General features: G+C 33.8%; 1 protein-coding gene across 3 annotated transcripts; it reads right to left on the bottom strand.

Annotated features, from left to right (window-relative positions):
• Positions 1 to 6,147: 6,147 nt before the first annotated feature.
• On the bottom strand, positions 6,148 to 17,364 carry LOC108332542 (protein RETICULATA-RELATED 4, chloroplastic). Of its 3 annotated transcripts, none has more exons than XR_008246066.1 (8): positions 16,805 to 17,364; positions 9,713 to 9,781; positions 8,261 to 8,392; positions 8,103 to 8,156; positions 7,983 to 8,027; positions 7,006 to 7,145; positions 6,628 to 6,766; positions 6,148 to 6,528 (listed from the first exon to the last, which is right to left on the bottom strand). XR_008246066.1 is itself a non-coding variant. In XM_017567854.2 (8 exons), the coding sequence occupies exons 1-8, from the start codon at positions 17,309 to 17,311 to the stop codon at positions 6,480 to 6,482; spliced, it is 1,122 nt and encodes a 373-aa protein (XP_017423343.1). In that variant the 5' UTR covers positions 17,312 to 17,364; the 3' UTR covers positions 6,150 to 6,479. The 3 variants fall into 3 exon arrangements, 2 of the variants coding, with proteins under 2 accessions (XP_017423343.1, XP_052726470.1); XM_017567854.2 differs by having other exon boundaries at positions 6,150 to 6,528; positions 6,628 to 6,753; XM_052870510.1 differs by lacking the exon at positions 9,713 to 9,781 and having other exon boundaries at positions 6,150 to 6,528; positions 6,628 to 6,753.
• Positions 17,365 to 22,057: the final 4,693 nt, after the last annotated feature.

Below are 22,057 nucleotides of genomic sequence, written 5' to 3'. Positions count from 1 at the left end.
TTTTATATAATTATTCCTTAATTTCCAAATTTTGTTTTGATAATTTTTTCATCTTAATTTTGGTTTGTAAATTTGACGGTTCAGAGATATCCACATAAAATAGGTTTAAAAGTTAAAAAATTTAATTTAATTTGTAAAATTTTAATGGACTAACAAATTTATTTATAGATGGTAATCTATTTTGTCACTAGTTTAAATCAATATCATTCGATTAAGATTTGTGATCAAAATTACATTATTTTTAATTGGTGTGAACATGTTAAAATTTTTACTTAATAACTTTTTAACTTTTTTAATTTTCCAAATTTAATAAAATTAATATTTATTATTTACAAAGTTATATAATTCTTTTAAAAAAATTTATGAAACGTATAATTTAATCATTTACATCAATTTATATATTTTTATGTCTTTTTCATATATTTTATATTATATTCATTTGTCTTTTTTATTAGTTTCTTATTAAGAGACATTGATGTAATTTATTTATTATTATAGTTATTATAATTTTTATTTATTTTATATGTTAATAATTAAATACAATAATAATTTTAATTTTAGTATTATAAATTATAACATTATATTTTATTTAAAAATAATGTATCTATTATTTAATTATTTTTTATTACAATCGGCTCAATTATGATAAATAATTCAATAAAAACAATCTTTGTTGGATAAAGATAAGTCTGATTTTAAAATATTAATTTAATCTAAAAGGTTAGAAAAAAAATCTGATTTTATAACCACTAGGATTACATCTAGATCTTGTATACTAACATATATGATATTTATAACAATTTTGCTTAAGAGGAATTTTCACTAAAAAGTTAGTTCTTTTATTACGTGAAATTAATTTTAAACTTTATAAAGTTTGTGGTTTAATTTTTTAATGTATATATATATCTATACAAAACATTCAACAAAAGAATTTTATATGACAAACTATAAAAAATAAAAATTTTACACCGATATTAAAAATTCATCCAATCAGTAGATTTGAATTTAAAATCTATCCATAATTAATATTTCAAATATTTATATAGATATTAGAATTCGATTATTGAAAAATTGAATTTTCAACTGTGTTACTTTTATAGTTTCTTTTTTGAAATTTTTTTCATTTTCTTTTAAATAAAAATAATAATAATAATTTTCTTTTTTAACTTTCCAAAAAATAAAATTATATATTTAAAATATACTTATAATTAAAAAATTATTTTAAAAAGTTTTATAAAATCAATATTAATACATTTATATTTAATTAAAAAGATATTAAATATCATGTAAATTTTAAAAATTATTGAACTTGTAAAATAAATAAAAGAAATAACTAAAAAAACATTAAAAGTGAATTAATTTAGTTTGGGGGCTAGCCCCATCCTAACCCTACCCCAGCCCACTTTATGTGCGGATTTAGGGGTTGGGGCTTTTAAAAAGCCCCCTATTAAGTGGGCTAGAAAATTGGGGCTTGATTTTAGAAGGGGCCAGGGTCAACCCATGAGCCAGGGGCTCAAATGACACCTCTAAAAATCACTTGAAGGTGTCGTTTCCCAAAAATAAAGTTGAGTATTTTATAAATTAGTCTTCTCTTTTAGGATTTTTTGACACTTTAATTTTTGACAGGTTGCTATTACATGTGTTTATCATATTCTATCTATTTCTCGATCACCTCTAATTCCATATTTGTTTATTGATTATTATTCATTTAGTGTTTCTAGAACAATACTTTATTGATGCATGGAAACATTCTTCTTAAAATACCTTTGTTAAATTAGTCATAAAAGTTGTTATACAACTTATAGATATGATTAAATGATCATGTGATCTAGATAAATAGCTAGATTTGAATAACATTATTTATTTAGTGCCTAATGGTGATTGATAGTTTATGAAAGAATATTTTAGGTTTAATATCTATTTTAGTTTCTAATTTGGGGTGATGTGTTCAAAGTGGTCCTATTTTGTTGTTTTGAAAGTTTACTATTGTCCCATATTTTGTAAAAACAGTTCAAGTTGGTCATTTTTGCTTATAGCGTTAAAAACCTAATGATGTAATTGTTCATCTGGTCAAAAGTGAATGAGGTGTCCAGTTTTGTAATACGTGTCACGCTGAGGTCAATTGAGGTGTAAATTTTAAAAATAAAAATTAATGACGTGGAAAAGGTTTAACAGAGTCTTAAATGAAATTGTGGTTGTACTGTTTTGCTACTACTTGTGAAATTGTTGTTATGTGTCATGACTAATTACATGGTGGAGGAAGTGAAGAAGTTCCCTTCTCCTTCACAATGCCCATCATTTACCTTTTCTTCACCTTCATCATCACCATAAACCTCCATTCTTTTAACACAGACATTATCACATCTCACTTGTACAAATAGAAAAACAACAACCCATTACCCATTTCTTCATCCCGAACCCACAATCAACACACCATTCTAGCACCATCATTTTTCAACCTCAACGCATACACAATAACACTCTTGAAACCCACACAGTCATCATCCGAAATCTCCATTCTCTTTCCCTTTCTCCTTTGTCCATTCATGCATAAAGAATACAAAAAACAAAGGAGAGTCACCATTCTACCACCACCCAACACATTGAATGATTCAAAATCCTAATCTGAAATCCCTAAAATTTGCAAGATCTGAAACACAAGTAAAGGAAACCACAAAACGCTGCAATCTGAAATCCCCTTCTTGCGAAACACTCTCGATTCGGAACGAAAAGGGAGGAGAAATCCTATGTTGTGTCTTCAAGTTGGAGATTTTCAGGAGCCATAGTCTTTTGGTTGGGGCTTGTTAAAGACAAAAGGCATTCAAATGGAATTTGCTCAGGCTCTACAGAACAATGTGCTTGGATTCAGAAAAGTGTACTCAATTGCCACGTCAATTTGATCAGTTGCCACATAACTGGACCGGTCATTTATTATTGGATAAGGTGGACATTACGCCGTTAGGTTTTTAACACCGTAAGCAAAAAGGACCACCTTAAACCGGGTTTACAAAACATGGGACAATAATGAACTTCCGAAAAAGGGTAGGACCAGTTTGAACACATCACCCCAAACTAGAGACCAAAATAGGTATTAAACCTAAAATATTCTTCGACCAACTATCAATCACCATTAGCCACTAAATAAATATGAAATTCAACTGTAAATATCACACTCTAGATATTTTCTTAATCGCCTTACTAGCACTCAATTGCGGATGTTATGGCCCAGTTGTGTCATCTTTAATTCTTTGTAAAATTAATACAGATTATCATAAATTCATCAATTCCCTAATTTTCTTCTTCTTAATACCTTTTCATGTAATTATAAGTTAAAAAAAGGTTATTTAATTACAAAATATGATCAATTAAAACATAATAAGTGTCAAATTTATATGGAAATTTTAAGTATTCTAGACACTTATCAATTAGCTACCAAGGTTTTTGCTATCAATGTTTAAAAATTTAAGACCAATTTAGACATTAATTTCTTGGTAGCTAAACCCTTGTTCATAATATTTTAGTGGTTAACAATTGATAGTTTTTGGAAACATTAATTATTTCTCAATTACAATCCACCACCACAGAATAGTAGGTTAAATAAGTTGTAAATAATGCTAAATTGGTTATTAATTGTTCAATTATTATATGACCTTGGACAACCACTGTACCTTTAATAACAATGTTTATAAAAAGCTTTGAATTTCATCATATTTGAATAGTAACCACTAATACATTTTTTGGAAACATATTTTAATTATTGTAAAAAAAAATGGGTTAAATGATTGCCAAGATGTGGTTAAGTCAATTATAAACTTGATTAAGTGATCATATAACCTTGAACCACTTGACCTTCAAACAGGAGTATTTATAAAGCTTTGACATTCTTTATTTCATAATGGTAATCAATAGTGTTTTTGTGGAAACATATTGTAATTACTCTTGACTTAAACTATGCAACAAAAAAACGGGTTAAATTAGTTCAAATAAGTGGTTAAATGAATTGGTTAAATGATCATATTACTTTGGACACTACTTGGCCTTCAATAATCGTGTTTATAAACCTATCAGTGTGTTTAAAATTGAATGCCTACCATTGATTGAGTTTTTGGAAACATACTTTAGTTATTCTTCATTTACACTTTAGGAAGAAAAAATGGGTGAAGTAAGTGCAAAAATGTGGTTAAACTAGACATAAACTTGGTTAAATGATCATGTGAGCTTACACAACTATTTGGCCTTATGGAATAAGCTCCTTCAAGCTATATGACTCAAACAAGGTGGAGACTTTCAAATGGGTTGATGGTTGAGGAAGTTTGATGTGGTGAGATGGTGGTTCCTCCTCCCAGCTATATGACTCAAGCAAGGAGAAAGTCTATGGTAGTGTTTGGGTGCTCTCAAGAGAGATTGGACCAACTTTTAAGGAAGGGTGGGTATAGAAAACCTAGATGGAGTGCTCTAGCCTTGATGACCTAAGTTGAGTAACATGACACAAATTTGACAACATAATATTTAATTCAAAAGTGAATTTACATGAGGAGACACATGCCTCAATCAATCGTCTTTAACAAACATGTCTCTCTTGATGAAACTATGTGTCAAGTTGCTAAACACTTGTTCACAACCTTGATGATGACCGCTCTGGACGATGCTTTCTCTCAAGAAATCTATGTTCCTCCTCCGATGCTTCTTGTCATTCCTGAAGAACCATCTGTTGAATAAGAAGCTTTAAAGGAAACCTATGTCGCTCCCTCCTCTTCACCTCCATGTACACCATGTCCAACTTTTGAAGACCTTGACCCTATCATACAAACACCTAGCCCCTCACACCAAACCACAACCTCAATCTCTCAATTTGACCTAAACACTAACCAAATTATCCCTCAACCACAACCTTTAGTCACCATTCCAGCCAACACCTCCCTAAACCTACCTCCCTTACCCTTTGACCCAAACTCTCAAGCCATCTTGACCCATGTTCATCACTTGCTTGCTAAAAACAATGCGCGCCACAATAAGCTACAATTGTCGTAATGTTTCAAGAAAACAAGGAAGAACAACAAGCAAGCTTCCGAAACCTTCTCAACACCCTAAACAATGTCATTGCCCAAATATTTTCCAAAGGTTAAAGAGTATGACAAAGGTTAAAACCTCCTTCTTATCATGAGGTAATAGTTTCATATTTGAAAGATAATGTGGATAATGTACAAGAAACTTAAATGCCAAGACTAATAATTAAATTCTTTTGCTAATGTAGGTCCTAGAAACTTAAATGCCAAGACTAATAAAAGTGGGCAATCCATAATAGAAAATGAGAAAGAAGTTGAAGACATGGAAAAGGAAAAGAACTTTCAATTAAAGATGACTTAAGTGATGTAAAACTTGGAGAGGAAGAGAATTAAATATGAATGATTGGGATAGAGTTTTTTTTTTTTTGTTTGAGGTTGCTTAGTATGTATAAGCAACAACCATGGTCTATAGTAATTATGTAACAACAACACATTTTTTTAATGGTTGTAATGCAAAATTTGCTTAGTAACATACATAATTATAAGAATCTTATGGAGTAGCCACACTTTTTCTTTAAAGTTGTCTTGTTGAAATTGTGTGGTAAATACATGTAAATACAACCACTCTTTTTTACTATAAATTTATTTTATTACTAATTATATCCATATATCTCGTATATTTAAGAATATGTTACATTTTTTTTTAATGTTTGTGAATCTTACTATTCATGATGGTTTGATATATAGTTTGTATCTCGATTCAACTATCATAATCGATATATATATATATATATATATATATATATATATATATATATATATATATATATATATATATATATATATAGTTTTCCTTGTATCTTATACTGTAACGTTTCTGTTTCAGAGTCTTAAAATATGTTTTACAGGTACTTGCTTTATTTTTCTTTCATTCTTTATCTGCATGTGAGGCCTTTCTCCTTCTTCACACACCTTGCCGTGGTTAAGCACCAAGACATCAAATACACTGTCACGACTACTACCAAAATTCTGATACCAATAGATGAATAATTGTAAGAGAAAGAAAGGGAAGACAATAGTTGCTAAGGAGCCACGCACGCATAGTAAAAAATTAGAAATAACTGCCGGTTGTATAAAATGCAAAGATCAAATACATAATTGCAAGTGGCAAATAACAGTGATGATTATAGTTCGCAACAATATACAAGTGGTTAACTACTCATGATCAAAGTAAATTCAAGATTTGTTTTAATTACAAGTATTTCTGAGTTTTTTTCTTACTAAAAATATAGAATTCTTATAGTTTTATATCAAAAAAACTCTTGCCAACGTTCGTTACATACAAACGTACAATTTTGCTTAGACAAGGCAGCAAGAGAAACAAAATATAGGGCAGCAAACTTAATCATCAACTGAAGTTCCATGAATCAATATACTTGGGCTTTGACCAATGCAGCATTGCATAAAATATGCTTAATCCTTTTTCTTTTGGACTCCAACCCATCGAGCAAAATCCACCCACCTACTCACAAATGTGTAATAAATAATTAGGAAGAAAAGACACTGCAAGCGTAATGGTACATATTCATAGAAATCAATTGAGATTAATCAATAATCTTACAGTAGCGAACCCCAGTAGGTATTGGCAGTTCTAACAGTAAAGTATGCTGCGGTTAGCATAAGCTTGTTTCGGTGTAGTAATGGTTCAAGAATTCGTTGCTCAATAATTCCTGCAAGTACCTGGTACCTGATAACAAAGGCTAATCCTTAATAAGAGGTTTTATTGTTTGTTTTCTTTTTTGTTTTGCTAACTAGCAGAGATCCTCATGATCTACAAATTTTGCAACTGTGACAGTATACTACTAGTGGATAACTCAGAATACAATCTATTCACAACTACTGTTCTCTTGATGGGATGTCCAATACTGTTAAAATACAAAGATAGTAGAAAAATAGGGGTAAAATACATTTATTGCAGTTTGTTCTGACAATGGAATACCTGATGTTGCTAATGACAACCATGTAAACTCCATGTGCTACACTGGTTGATATTACAGGTAAATTCTCAGCCTGGGCAGCAAATGTTTTATTAACAGCATTCTTTACATTAATCAACGCATTTGTTATCATAGTACCAACCTGAAAAGGCATTGCCATCAGTCAAATTACGCAGAGCACGGCCCAGATATATCTCAAATCCTGTTCGATACTATTCTGCTTATAGAACTTCACCATGATGAATGAGTGTAATTAGTACAATAGAAACAGTTTCTTTTTCGAACATGTAGCCCTTATGCCTCGTACGAGCCACACTACAACATGCTTGAGGAGCAGGTGTCATATCTCTAAAATAAATTTGTAACATGTATTTTATGTCATCTACTGTACTTAATGATGCATCTAAACTTATTCTTTCACGATTTTCTATTTTTGAATTAGGGTATTCTTCAATTGGGATTCAAAAGATTAATTTCTTGGAATACTGAAATCTATTTGAGTTGACCTCTTTTACACATGCTTTTCCATACACTCTAATCACGGATAAACTCTTAATCATATGGTTAAAGAAGAAAGCTATCTACTAACTATTTTACACCACATTGTATATGTAATTAGTTGTTAGTTAGTTTCAATGTTTTCTAGGTGAAGTAATTCACTGTTATATGGCTAAATACATAATGAAGTCTCAAAACAAGAACTTAGCAAAAGATTTATATCAGACTAGGAAACAGAGTGAAATACGAAGAAATAGCAAGAGAAATTCTAATCAATATAATACTTCTCCATTAACTTAAATCTTAAACCGTGACACCTAAAAGCTCAATCCAACTGTCAAAAACAATGAAACCGCTGCAAGAAGTCTAACCTAAATTAATTTTTGTTTTTCCATATATTTTGAAGATCAGCATAACTCCAAGACCAAAGGCTATAACAAGCTAAAAGGGTATTTTGTACACAAATAATGTGCTAATTTACCAATGAAGCGCTGGTGCCAACAACAAATAGCTTTGCGCCGTTACGCTGCATAAGAGACGGAGATGATCCTCATTTAAAAGGAAAAATTATGTGACTTGCTTTAAATGATCCAAGACATACCACTATAGCGCCTATTCTTTGGAGAAGGGTATACGATGTTCCAGGTAAAGCCACCTGTAGAGATTATTTAACTTCTAATCATATCCAGTATAGCAATTACAACTAAAATTATAACAAAATTCAAAAGAAGAAATGCAGAAAGATGAAGGAGTGTTAACCTGAAAAGCATTATCAGGACAACCATAGAACAATTTAGCAATGGGTCCAGCACTGACTGCAAGGGGAGGTTTGAGAGAAACAGTAGGTGCAGGAAACCACACAAGTAGAAAACCTGTTACAATGCCTGTTACCTAAAATAAATTTAAAAACTGAATTAGGTGATTCCCAAATTCTTACATAAAGAACTAGACAGAATACAAATTGAGTTTCACAAGAGTACAAAGAGTTAGTTCAAATATGATTAGTACAAAAGGGAAATTTTGAGACCACACTACTTCTGGGCTCGAAAACAAAAATATGTGGATTGACTTTCGATGGAGTATTAGGGTAATTTTGGACAAGCTTCTCCATAGAGGCTTTTAGGAGAAAAGGATATGATGAAAATGAAATTAACTTCTTCATAAACTATAATGGGCTTATGCACATATTAAAAATAAAAATTTAGAAGAATTAGTTCGAGGAAACTCTTACAGATTAATCTGTTCATAAGCTCATTATAACTTCCGAAGAAGCTCATTTTAGTTTCTCTCCACTTTTTGTCATAGAAGTCCTTATAGAGAAACTTGTTTAATAAAGTCTCGTAAAAGAATATAAATCCATCATTTGTTGATTTAAGTCTGCTAATTGGAAACTAGTGCAACAGCTCACAAACATGGCAAAACTTAAGAAAGAAGACATAAAGCTGACACATTATAGTTGCAAAATTCTAATTTTCTAGTCCCTATACCTCTTTTTCTCACATGATTAATCTCCATACATAGAATGTTGTAGAAAAGTTGACAAAATCATTGTACCTCTTAAAGACTTATCCGCGCCACGGTATATGTACAAGTCCCCGGAACAAAGAGAGTAAAAGAATAAATCCATGATATAAAGAGGATAAGAAGAGAAACTAAGAAAAAGTAAGAAAATAGCTTGAGGAATAAAGTTTCCTTTTTGAGAGGAGAACAAAAAATTTGATTTGGTGTATGATTTGGAATCCAGGAAATGCTTTATTGACAGAGCAAGAAAGTTGGTCAAAAGCTAGAATAATGAATAATAAAAACCGTTGACACTTATCAATTAATAAGAAAATAAAAATGGTTGACCAATGTTTAAAACTAACTTTTCTTTTGCAATTATTATTATTTTATAACATAGAAACATTCAATTTAAACATTGGACATAATTTTTAATTTAGTCATTGTATATACCATTTTAATATCTTTCAGCCTCTAACATAAGGACTGAAAAAATTAAGAGTGATATTCATTGGAGCTAAAGAAAATACCACTTTTAACTATAAGAATTAAAGAAGATTTTTTTTAATTAGAGTAATCAAGCATGCAATTAAATTTTCGAAGTGATAATATTTTCAATCACAAGCCTAAAATGTGATAAGTTGGAAAAAATTTAGAATTCTTTTGCTAGATTACTATAGAACAAATATTATATCCTGGTGTTAAACATACCACATTCGCAACAACAAAATCCAGCTCCTTCTTAAAGTTTTCCTTACGGCGCTTCAACTCTGCAGCTGCCTGGAAGCACACAGGATATCCATTACAGATTGATCATATGTATTATAGACGCTTCGCTATAAGACACTACAGGTTATTTATATTCACGGCACTATTCTTACGGAAATGTTTTGTATATTCATGCTGATGAAAATCTCAATCCATGGTTAATTCATAGTATAATCTCCCTATGCCTTATTTCTTTTCAGGTCAAAGAAAATTATAATTTACAGATGTAAGAAAATTATGGAAGAGATTTTCAGAAATAGTGGAGAATTTATTTCATTTGACACACTAGCTCCATGGATTGGTAACACATTTCATTTAACCTTAAATGTTCATAATACTAGTGACCCTTCAAATGTTTAGCGGTTACATAAAAATAATGTCCTCTAATACATAATAAGAAAATCCTCAATAGTTATTTTACACACCAAGTTTTTCCCTCAATCTTGTTAAGTCTTCAAAGTTGAGATATTTAGTGAAGATATCTGCAAATTGGTCTTGTATCTTCACATCACCTAATTCCACCTTTTTCTTGACAATCTTTTTTCAAACTTAAATGTCCAGTTGACTTCAATTGCTTTATGACCCTCAATAGAAGTTTTGAAAACTACTAAGTACCATTCTTCTTAATGACTTTGATATCTTCCTGCATGCTTCAACCTTCTTCTGTCTTCCAAAGCGGTATCAAAGGTTAGGGATTCACTATCCACAAATAGACACAACAAATTATTTGTAAATACTGTTTAATCATATATCTCTTGAATACTTTTCCTTTTTCATGGCCCTTCACTTGATTTTGCTTGGGGGATGACGTTTTATGAATCAAAGGTGTTGAAGAATGAGGTGGAGTAGAAAATGCATTGTCATACAACTTTTTTAATGACTTTCCTCTAAATAGGGAACAGTTTCAATCCAAACTTTTATTACATAGATTTAGCTTTCAACGCGCATATGTATTATAGAACATATCCAATACCATTATTTTAACAAAAAGTCATTGAATTCTTTGGATGTAAATCCATCTTTTCTAAAAGACCTTAGAGCCTTGATTAGATAACCACCCTCCTCTTCAGCTTTAAATTTCTTAAAAGCTGCAAATGCCTCAAAATTTTCCTTCAAGTGGCTCTTCTGCTCTTTATTCGGCTTCTTTTGGGAAAACTTCTTCAATGCTTGCCAAGGACACATCAGTATTCCCCTCACCGTCTTCTCATCTCTGTAGGACTTAGAGCTCCAAAATTTAAATGGTCAAACCTCAAACGTCATCATGCTTCATCTTCTTCTGTAGGCCTTTAAGCATTTTGCTTCATTGGTCTTGATGCTTAAAGTGAACATTCTATTTAGTAATCAATTTAAAGTTTTAATCTCTAGGTCTCAAATAATTATCTTTCGAGATAATTTTATAGCCCTTCTCAACATGACGTACTGGACTCAAAATTTTGCTTCTTCGTTTAGGAACATAATAGACATTCTTGATTAATTTTGGGAGTCTCATTTAAGGAAATTAAAATAGTATCTTTCCCTTGGATTTTCACCTTAGAAGAATCACCAAAGGAAATATTTATCTGCACCTTTTTGTTCAAGCTACACAAAATTCTCCTTATAACCACAAATGTGATTACTTGCTTCATTATCAATATAATCTTGTATAATAATTCTCTTCAAGTTCCCAAACATCTTGGGAACCTAGACTTCAATGTGATGACACCAACTATTATATTCGCATCGGTAAGACAAGAATTGAAACAAATTCAGGTAATTGTTTCTCATTGTTAGAATTATTGTTAGAATGATTAGTGTGAGTTGTGTGTGTGCTGTCAGTATGAGCTGTGTGTGTGAGTTGTGTTCCAACCAAAGTGACTTGGAAAGGAAATGGGTAGTTACTTTATTTCCCTTATAAATGTAATGCTAATGTAAGAGGAGAAGCAAGCCTTCTCATTCAATAATATGTCTTTATGATTTCTGTGTTCATTCAATATGGTATCAGAGCGGGTCGATCCCGCTCTGGTTTTTTCTTTTCTCAGTTGAGCTATCAGATATAGCTCCACCATTATCACTCATCATCTACCATAATCATATATCAACCTCTCTTTTTTTTCTCAAACTTTATTCACTGTTTGGCACACCCATCACCACATATCGCCACCTTTCTCTGACGTCCGCCGCCGTCCGCCGCCGTCGATCAACCCAGTTTCGTCCGGCGACCAGCAGATCTGGAGCGCCTCTCCGAGCGACAGATAACCCCGCCGGAATCAGTCCAAGCATCCTCTCCACGCGCCTCCACGCGCCACCTTTCTCTAGCTGAGCTTGGGCGCGTACTGTTCACGCGCCGCCGTTCCGACGACGGAATCACTTCGTGCTGCTTCCAGTAGACTCGTCGGACCTTCCTCTCTCTGTTCTGTCCCTCCATAGCAGCCATTACAGCCTTTTCTGAGTTGGGTATACAAAAGGCTTCATTTTCTCTTTCTCACTGCAGTTTGTCGCTGCTGCCTTCCTTTGTTTTTTCTTAGAATTCAGATTCATAGACACCATGCAATGGCAACTGGCAGCATTATCTCATTGTCAGGAAGTCCCAATATCACTTCTGAAAAACTGAATGGGAAAAATTATTTATCTTGGTCCGCTGCTGTTGAAATGTGGTTTCTTGGCCACGGATGTTATGATCATCTTGAGCAAGATGGAACACACGTACCAGCTGAAAAAGCAGATCAATGGAAACAAGCAGATTTCCAACTGTGTGCTTTGTTGTGGCAATCCGTAGAACCACAAATCTTCATATCCCTTAGAGCTTTCAAGACATGTCACTCTTTTTGGAAGAAAGCTCAAAGCATTTATGCCAATGACATTCAACGTCTGTATGACACGGCGAATAAACTTGCATCCCTTAAAATGGAGAATCATGATATGGTATCTTTTATGGCTGAAGCCCAATCCGCTACTGAAGAATTGCGGATGTTTTTAGAAGCAGGATCTTCTGAAGATATCAAAACAAGGTTAGACAAGTATTATATGGTAATGATTCTACGAGCTCTGCATCCCGACCTTGCTCATATCCGAGATCAACTTCTAACCAGTCATGAAGTTCCCTCCATGGAATCCTTGACCACACGTCTTCTTCGGGTTCCGATGCCACACCCTCAAGAGACTTTTGGGGCAGTAGAGCAATCTGCCATGATTATCGCCCGCAGAAGAGGACGCGGTACTAGAGGAGGAGGACGTGGAGGACGTGGAGGTCGAGGGCGAGGTCCGTGCACATATTGCAAAAGGATGGGTCATACCCAAGAGAATTGCTACTTATTGCATGGTTTTCCTCCAAAAACCGCTAATATCTCTCAGTCTAACCCTTCAGATTCAAAATTTACTGAAGATGAATATCAGGAGTACCTACGGTTAAAATCCAATAGCATGGCACAAACATCTTCAAGTACAGCGTGCATTTCTCAATCTCCCAAAGATCAAACTTCATGGGTAATTGATTCGGGTGCTTCTGATCATATCTCCGGTAATACCTCTTTGTTCTCAACCCTTTCTTTTCAAGAAAAATCTCATTTAATAACCCTTGCAAATGGTTCAAAAGTCTCATCAAAGGGCATTGGTCATGTCTCCCTGTCTCCATCCTTAAATCTCCAATCTGTTCTATTTGTTCCTAACTGTCCTTTCAATTTGATTTCCTTGAGTCAGTTAACCAAATCATTAAATTGTTCAATAACCTTTGATAACAACTCTTTTGTTATACAGGAGCGTGGGACAAGGAAACGGATTGGAGAAGGATATGAAGCAGGAGGATTATACCATTTTGGATCTCATCCCCATGTGTCATGTGTTGCAGCTCCTACTCCTAAACTGTTACACGATCAGTTTGGTCATCCTCATTTGTTAAAATTAAAAAAAATGTTCCCTGAACTTGGTAATGTCAATAGTTTAGAATGTGAGTCATGTCAACTCGGAAAACACGTTAGGTCTTCCTTTCCTAAAAGGTCACAAACAACGTGTGATTCTAGTTTTTCCATTATCCATTCTGATATTTGGGGACCTAGTCGTGTCTCGTCCTTTGGTTTTCGGTATTTTGTTACTTTCATTGATGAATATTCAAGATGTACTTGGGTTTATCTTATGAAAGATCGTTCTGAATTGTTATCCATCTTTACCTCCTTTTTAAATGAAATCAAAAATCAATTTGGCCAAGTTATCAAAATTCTAAGAAGTGACAATGCCAAAGAATACTTCTCTTACAATTTCTCTGCACTTTTAAACTCTCATGGTATCCTACATCAGTCTACTTGTCCTCATACACCACAACAAAATGGTATAGCAGAAAGAAAAAACCGACACTTGATTGAAACTGCCCGTACTCTTTTGCTTAGTGCCCATATTCCCACTCATCACTGGGGCGATGCCATTTTAACTGCATGTTATCTTATTAATAGGATGCCCTCTTCTTCTCTTAATCATAAAACTCCTTTTTCCATTCTTTTTCCAAACCAACCTCTCTTTCACACCTCTCCTCGAATCTTTGGTTGCGTATGTTTTGTTCATGACATGTCTCCTGGACTAGATAAACTTTCTGCTCGTGCAATCAAATGTGTCTTCTTGGGATATTCACGGCTTCAAAAAGGTTATAGGTGTTACTCTCCTGAAACTAAAAAGTACTTTATGTCTGCAAATGTTACCTTTTTTGAACAAACTCCCTACTTCACTTCATCTGAACAAGAGATTGAGGGTATCCAACAGGTCCTTCCTCTTCCCATGATTGCGTCAAATATTCCTCCTGTGTCTACAACTCAGCGTCCCAGTTCCCCTGAACCATCATCTCCCAATGTTACACAGGTAGAACATCCAGAAAATGGTGAATCCTCTCCTTCAGATTCTTCCTCACCGTCACTTACTCCCACGACTCCCGAAGATGATTCAGGTTGGCCCATTGCTCTTCGGAAAGGTACTCGTTCCACTCGCAACCCACACCCAATCTATAACTTTCTTAGTTATCACAGATTATCTCCTTCCTATTGTGCACTTATATCTTCAGTGTCTTCAGTTGATATACCTAAAAATATGGAAGAAGCACTTGCTCATCCTGGTTGGCGAGAGGCAATGATTGAAGAAATCCAAGCTCTCGAACAAATTAAAACTTGGGAGTTGGTACCTCTTCCACAGGATAAAAAGGCAGTTGGTTGTCGATGGGTGTATACAGTTAAAGTTGATTCAAACGGCAACATTGATCGTCTCAAAGCTCGTTTAGTTGCCAAAGGATACACTCAAGTTTATGGCATAGATTATTGTGAGACTTTCTCTCCTGTGGCCAAGATGACTACTATTCGTCTATTCTTTGCAATGGAAGCTATTCGTCACTGGCCACTTCATCAACTCGATATAAAAAATGCCTTCCTTCATGGTGATCTTGAGGACGAAGTTTATATGGAGCAACCTCCAGGGTTTGTTGCTCAGGGGGAGTGTGGAATGGTATGCAAATTGCATCGCTCTTTATATGGTCTCAAGCAATCACCACGTGCTTGGTTTGGAAAATTCAGCTCTATTGTTCAACAATTTGGCTTGAAACGAAGTGAAGCAGATCATTCAGTTTTTTATTGTACTACATCTCTTGGGAAATGTGTTTATCTAATAGTATATGTTGATGATATAGTCATCACAGGAAATGATGTTGTTGGAATATCTCAACTAAAGAAACACTTATGCAAACATTTCCAAACCAAAGATCTTGGAAGCCTCAAATACTTCTTGGGCATTGAAGTAGCTCGGTCAAAAGATGGAATTGTAGTCTCTCAGAGGAAATATGCTCTTGATATATTACAAGAGACAGGAATGATTGATTGTAGACCAATAGACAGTCCTATGGACCCAAATCAAAAATTAGCTTCAAGCGAAGGTGATTTGTTCTCCGATCCAGAAAGATACAGAAGACTTGTTGGAAAACTGATTTATCTCACTATTACAAGACCGGATCTATCTTTTGCAGTTGGAGTGGTCAGTCAATTCATGCAGGCTCCATGTCTTGGCCATTGGAATGCTATCATTCGTATTCTAAGATACCTAAAAAAGGCTCCTGGACAAGGGTTGTTATATGAAGATAAAGGAAGCATTCAAGTCTCTGGATACTGTGATGCAGATTGGGCAGGCTTGCCTATTGATAGACGGTCTACTACTGGATATTGTGTTCTCCTTGGGGGAAATATCATTTCATGGAAGAGTAAGAAACAAAATGTAGTAGCCCGATCAACAGCTGAAGCTGAATATAGGGCTATGGCATCACTAACAAGTGAACTTATATGGGTGAAGCAATTTCTTCAAGAGCTCTGTAACATTCAAACCATGAAGATGTATTGCGATAATCAAGCTGCTCTCCACATTGCATCAAACCCAGTGTTTCACGAGAGGACCAAACATATAGAAATTGACTGCCATTTTGTTCGGGAAAAATTGTTGTCCAAAGAAATTTGTACTGAGTTTGTTGGGTCAAATGATCAACTTGCAGATATGTTAACTAAGTCCTTAAGAGGACCTAGAATTGAATTCATTAGTTCCAAGCTTGGTACATACAATTTGTATGCTCCAGCTTGAGGGGGAGTGTTAGAATTATTGTTAGAATGATTAGTGTGTGCTGTCAGTATGAGGTGTGTGTGAGTTGTGTTCCAACCAAAGTGAGTTGGAAAGGAAATGGGTAGTTACTTTATTTCCCTTATAAATGTAATGCTAATGTAAGAGGAGAAGCAAGCCTTCTCATTCAATAATATGTCTTTATGATTTCTGTGTTCATTCAATATCTCAGCTCACTAAATATTTACCTCAATTTCATAAAAAGTAAAAATAGTCCAATTCAAAAATAACATACAAAATAATTATAAAAAAAAAACATATCTGATTGTATACATGACTATTTCATTCTTCATTAAAAATGCAAGAATACTTAAATAAATATAAATTCATTTCACATAAGTGAAAATTAAAATTTATCCATCTTACATAGAATAAAAAACCTAATATGTTCGCACTGAAAAAGAAATCAAAGTTGGATGAAAGAAGAACCTTGGTGAAGATGATAACACCACTTTCGATGAGAAGCTTGGCCAAGAACAAATCATCTGCGAGCAACCTTTCCCTAAATCCACGGAACTTGAGCAACCACCGCAGTACAACTGACTGTTCCATCTGGAAGAACCTCCGCATTATCGAACCCGGAACCCTCCCCGCGGAAACTGCTGCCGCCAAGTCTTCCGGCAAACTCTCCAACCCCCGGCCGTCCTCCGCCAGCGCCACCATCGCCTCTTCCCTGTTGCGGCCCCTTTCCTCGTCTTCATCACCGCCATCACTGCCCCAGTTACCGCTTCCGCCGCCACTCCCCGACGAGCTGCCACCATCCCGGTATGCGGAGATGGCGGTGGCTGTAGTGTGGACGAAATGGGTGGTCGTGAAAGTGCAAATTTTAAGTTTGAAAGGCAAGAAGATGAGAGTTGGGTGGGGTGGCAGTGACGAGTTGTTGCAGTGAGAGAAGAAGAGCGTGGATTGAGTGAAGAAGAAAGACGCTATAGCCATACGTGAGGATAGTTGGTGACGTTTAAAAAATGGAGGGAGAGAAGTCAGAGATGATAAGGTATTGGATAACGGGGAAATTTAACATTTTAGGTATAAGTATTAAAAAGTTTAATACATCATTTTATCCCTAGTTTTACATTTTTTTTTAAAATCATCCTACATTTTAAAAATAGTTTAAATGTTCAAAATAATCTTTTTAGCTTATGATATTAAAAACATAACGGTGCAGTTATCTTTGTGACCAAAACTGAATGACGTATAAAATTTTTGTAATATGTGGCACATATGATATAATTTGAAAGTGTAAATAAAAAATATATAATGACGTCAGCTAGGTTTAATGAAATGGGTTAAATCAAATTATCCTTATCTAAGAATCCTATCGTGATTTATAAGTTTAACAATATAGTGAAATTGGTCTTATAATCACTGTACGTGGTGATTCCTTGAAGGTCAAATTTGAAGAGGGTACGTACGTGAGATAAATGTTGATAACCCTAGCCTACTTACTTGATGTTCTTGTTATTGGATTTGGGGGTTAGGATTTAAGGTGGAAATATAGGGTGGAAGTGGATGGTGGAGAGGAAGTGGATGGTGGAGTGGAGGTGGACAGAGATGGCAGACTAGAGGTGGAAAGTAATGGTGGAGAGGAGGTGGATGGTGGAGTGGAGGTGGACAAAGATGGTGGACTGGTGGTGGAAACTAAGTCAGATATCTTTCATGTGTTTTTCGTTGATACCCATTTGGGACCAAAGTACACAGTTTTAAATTGAAAAGGGGACCACATTGCACATTTTTTTACCAAAGGGGAAACTAAATTTAACATTATATATAAACACCTGAACATAAACATTGAGCTTCACCTTCACATTACATTAACACTACACTAGAACGTAAACATTGAGCTTCACCTTCACATTGTTTCTGCATTTCTGGCTTGTGCAATTTGCAGGTTGGTGCCCATGGATGCTGCTTGCGAACTAGGGTTTCTGCGATTTGGGTAGCGATTATGTATGTTTATGGTTTGCTGTAGGTGTGAATTGGGTTTCTAGGTGTCGCGATTGCGATTTTCTTGTTCATATTTGGGTTGAAATTTATGGTTTGCAGGTTAGGGATTTCGATTAGGTTCTTGCTTAATGGTGGTGAGGCGCAACGCATGGTGGAGATTTTGCCCTCATTACTGGTGACACGGTTTAGGGTTTCATGATGGCTAGGGTTTGATTTCTAGGTTTTTTGTTGCTTTTTTCTGCTTCGAATTGTAGGTCTGTGTTGATGGTGGTGACGACGACATGGTGGCCCGAGGGTTTGGTGGTGACACGTTTCGTTTTGCGGCAGTAGCGACGGCTAGGGTTTCACAGTGGTGGCACAAAGGTTTCTGGTCTTAAGGAAATAAGGGTTTCACGGTGTCCTCCTATCATTTTACATTAACATTACCACATTAATGGGTCACAATTGCCACATTATAAAAAATTGGACAGATCACAGTTGTCACATCATTGCACCGTTATGTTTTTAACATCGTAAGCCAAAAGGACCAAATTGAACCGTTTTTAACGAAATATGGGACAATAGTGAACTTTTTTAAAAGGTAGGACAATTTTGAACACAACGCCCCAAACTAGGGACCAAATGATGTATTAAACCTTATTAAAAGGTTTAATTAAGTTGATAGATTAGATATTTTTTAGTGAGTTTCGTCTAATTTTATTAATTATTTAAAAAATTTCTATTTTAAATTAAGTTTAGTATTTAATTTTTTCTTTTGTTAATTAGGTGGTTTGATTGTTATTTTTATCTCATTATTTTATTTATTTATTTAATTTTATGTAAAAAGTATGATTGGTTAATATAAAATTATATTGTAGTTAACATAAAATTATGATTAGTTTATACAGGTTGGATAATGGAGACAGTCTCATTAATAATGTCTTTAATCATGGTAAGTGATAATGTTTTAAGGATTAATTTTTTTTCATAAATTATTAAGTAATTTTAGTTTTAGTGTTTTTTTCAAAAAAAAAAATTCTGGTTAGATTTCTATCATTTCAAAATTCATGGATTAACCAAGTGTTAGTGTTGACAAATAGAGTGGTACCATCTCGTTTTAATAACACGTGACAAATTATAGAATTTGAAGACTTAAATACAAATTTTGTTGAGTTTATTTAACATGAACTTCTTTATTTCCTTGATCGATAAAGTTAATTTTTTGTAATTTTATTAAATTTAAAAACTTTTTGTAATACTATTTAAATAGTTAACGACATATTGAACAGTGTGATACAATTCATCTGACATGTCAATTTATCTTACGTGAAGGAGAGATTCATTTTCTCACCCATATCCTCACCATCATCTTGAACTCATACATTTCTCCCAACATTCAAGCAACATGACACAACCTCCCTATCATCCTCATCTTTGAAGACCTCCCCTTCATCAACCCCAATATCATAACATTAAAAGATTTCATCTCCTTCATCTTTACCTCTGGGACCCATCACACAACCACATCACCACCTTCTGAAACATAGGTAAACTCTATAAAGGAGAGGTTTGAATAGAATTTTAAATTTTTTTCGCAAGTAAGTGTTAGACGCTATTGCAGGGGTTAGACGGTTTGTAGATAGTGTTGAACACTTAAAGATTTTCAAAAGCGTTTAAAAAGCCTTTAAGATGAAAACAAGGATGAAAGACTTATTTTTATAATGGTTCACTCCAATATGAGCTACGCCTAGTTCTCCTTTAAGCACTCTTAAAGGATTTCACTAATCTTTGAAAGATTTCAAACGAGTTTCATCATTCCTTGTTTACAAACGAGTATTATCACTCCTGGTTTTACACTAGTCCAATTGACTAGATCATTTACTCTGCTGAATTAAAGAAACAACTAGTTTAATTCAATTCTGAATAAACAAAAACAATAAAATGTTTTTATAAAACAAACAGATGATAACTCTCTTGAAGATGATATTTTTGCAATATAAAGAGTATATCCAAAAACTTGTAAAAAAACTTTTTTTTTCAAAGACAGTTAGGTGATGCAAGTTTGAGAGAAAATTGACAATGTAAGAGTAAATAATAATGACTCTTCTTGTTTTTCTCTTCATGCGTTCGTCTTTATATAGACTTCTTCAAAAAAGATATGTTACTTAGAGCATTGACTTTATCACATAAGGTGTAGCCTTTTGGTATGAAGTCAGATGCTACGTTGCTTCATACAAAGGCAATTGTGATGCTTGTATAGATACATTAGACAAAAGATATTGAGAATACATTCCCAGAATGTCTTCCTATCTCTGAATGTTCTTTTGATCCAATGTAGAACATTTGAATGAAGTTTTTCCTTTAATGATTTGCACAAATAAAGAGAGCACACCATAACAAATAAGAGAGTACTTTTTGTACATTCTTTTCATGTTAGACGTTTATTAACGTTTAGGCATGTTATGTGTACTATAACATTTATATATAGCTTGTTTAGAGTAACATTTAGGGTTTAGGATAGTGTTTACACATGTATAGCGTTTAACATGTTTATCCTAAACAATTCATTTTAATAAATGTTATTTCGTTAGTCACTATTTTTAAACTTCAAAACAATGGTTGCTTAGACGATCTTGTCTTAAAACCTTCATCTTCTTACAATACTAAACAATCCATCACCAACATAACCAACCCACACCGAACATAACCATCATTAATCACCCATCCCTACATACCTTCATAAAAAAAAAACATTATCACAAATCTTCTCCTCTTCATCATTCCAAATTCAAGAAACCTCAATCACATACCTCCATTTCAAATTCATGAAACCCAAATCACATACCTCCATTTCAAATGCAAGAAACCCTAATCCCGAAACATTAATCACATACCAGGAATTCAAATTCAATAAACCTCAATTGATTGTATGTGGTTATGTATCGGTCCGTTCTTAACTAGTAATTGCCTAGGGACAAAGATGAAGTCGATTGTGGTTGAGAGTAGTATTGGGTGTGTTGGTTTTGTGAAAAGGAAGATAATGCAGAAAAAGTTTTTATGTTTGTTTTGTGTTGATGATGGGTGGTTTGATGTTGAAAAAAAATGAATATGTGGAGATGAGTTTTGTGCACGGAGGAAGAAAATGGAGTGTGAAGTTGGATCCTTGGAGAAGGTGGAGAGTGTTTTATGAAGATGAAAGATGAGTTTTATGAAGTTTGATGTGTGTTAGTGTAGATGAAGTTGGATATGATGATGGAGGAAATAGGTCATGGAAGATGAAAATGGTGATGGAGGAAAAAAATACACTTCATACAAACAATGTTAGTTTTTCTACTATACCATTAACTATTTAAATGTTATTACTAGAAATAACCAAATTGACCATAATTGACTAAAATTTGGACTTTATTAACAACGAAAAAAAAGATGGCCACATTGAATAAAATCAATGAAAACAGGGACATAATTAGTATTTAAACTTTAAAAAATGAAATTAATTTTCCACTTCATCTTCTTCTTCTCTATTAAGACACCCATCCAAGGTTCTCCATTTCCAGCAGTGTGATCCATTTCCAGCATGTGAGGTCCTCAGCTATCCAACACAGACATTGTAACACCCAAATTTTGAGATGTCACACAAATTTTTTTGAGAACTTATCTCTAATACCATTGCGAAATATAAATTAAATAAAATCTTTTATTTATTATAACTGAATTTAGAAAACTTTATAAATCAAATGTAATTATAAAACATTCATG

Source organism: Vigna angularis, chromosome 11 (assembly GCF_016808095.1).
Source record: "Vigna angularis cultivar LongXiaoDou No.4 chromosome 11, ASM1680809v1, whole genome shotgun sequence".
In the NCBI taxonomy this organism is placed as follows: Eukaryota; Viridiplantae; Streptophyta; class Magnoliopsida; order Fabales; family Fabaceae; genus Vigna; species Vigna angularis.
This window is presented reverse-complemented; position numbering and strand designations above follow the sequence as displayed.

What these genes read in the sequence shown, in the direction of transcription:
- LOC108332542 (XM_017567854.2), bottom strand. Translation starts at nt 17,311, where the DNA reads ATGGCTATAGCGTCTTTCTTCTTCACTCAATCCACGCTCTTCTTCTCT. An exon ending in GTGTTATCATCTTCACCAAG is followed by an intron (nt 9,782 to 16,804) that starts GTTCTTCTTTCA and finishes GTGTGCTTCCAG; the next exon opens with GCAGCTGCAGAGTTGAAGCG. An exon ending in GTTGTCATTAGCAACATCAG is followed by an intron (nt 6,754 to 7,005) that starts GTATTCCATTGT and finishes CTTTGTTATCAG; the next exon opens with GTACCAGGTACTTGCAGGAA.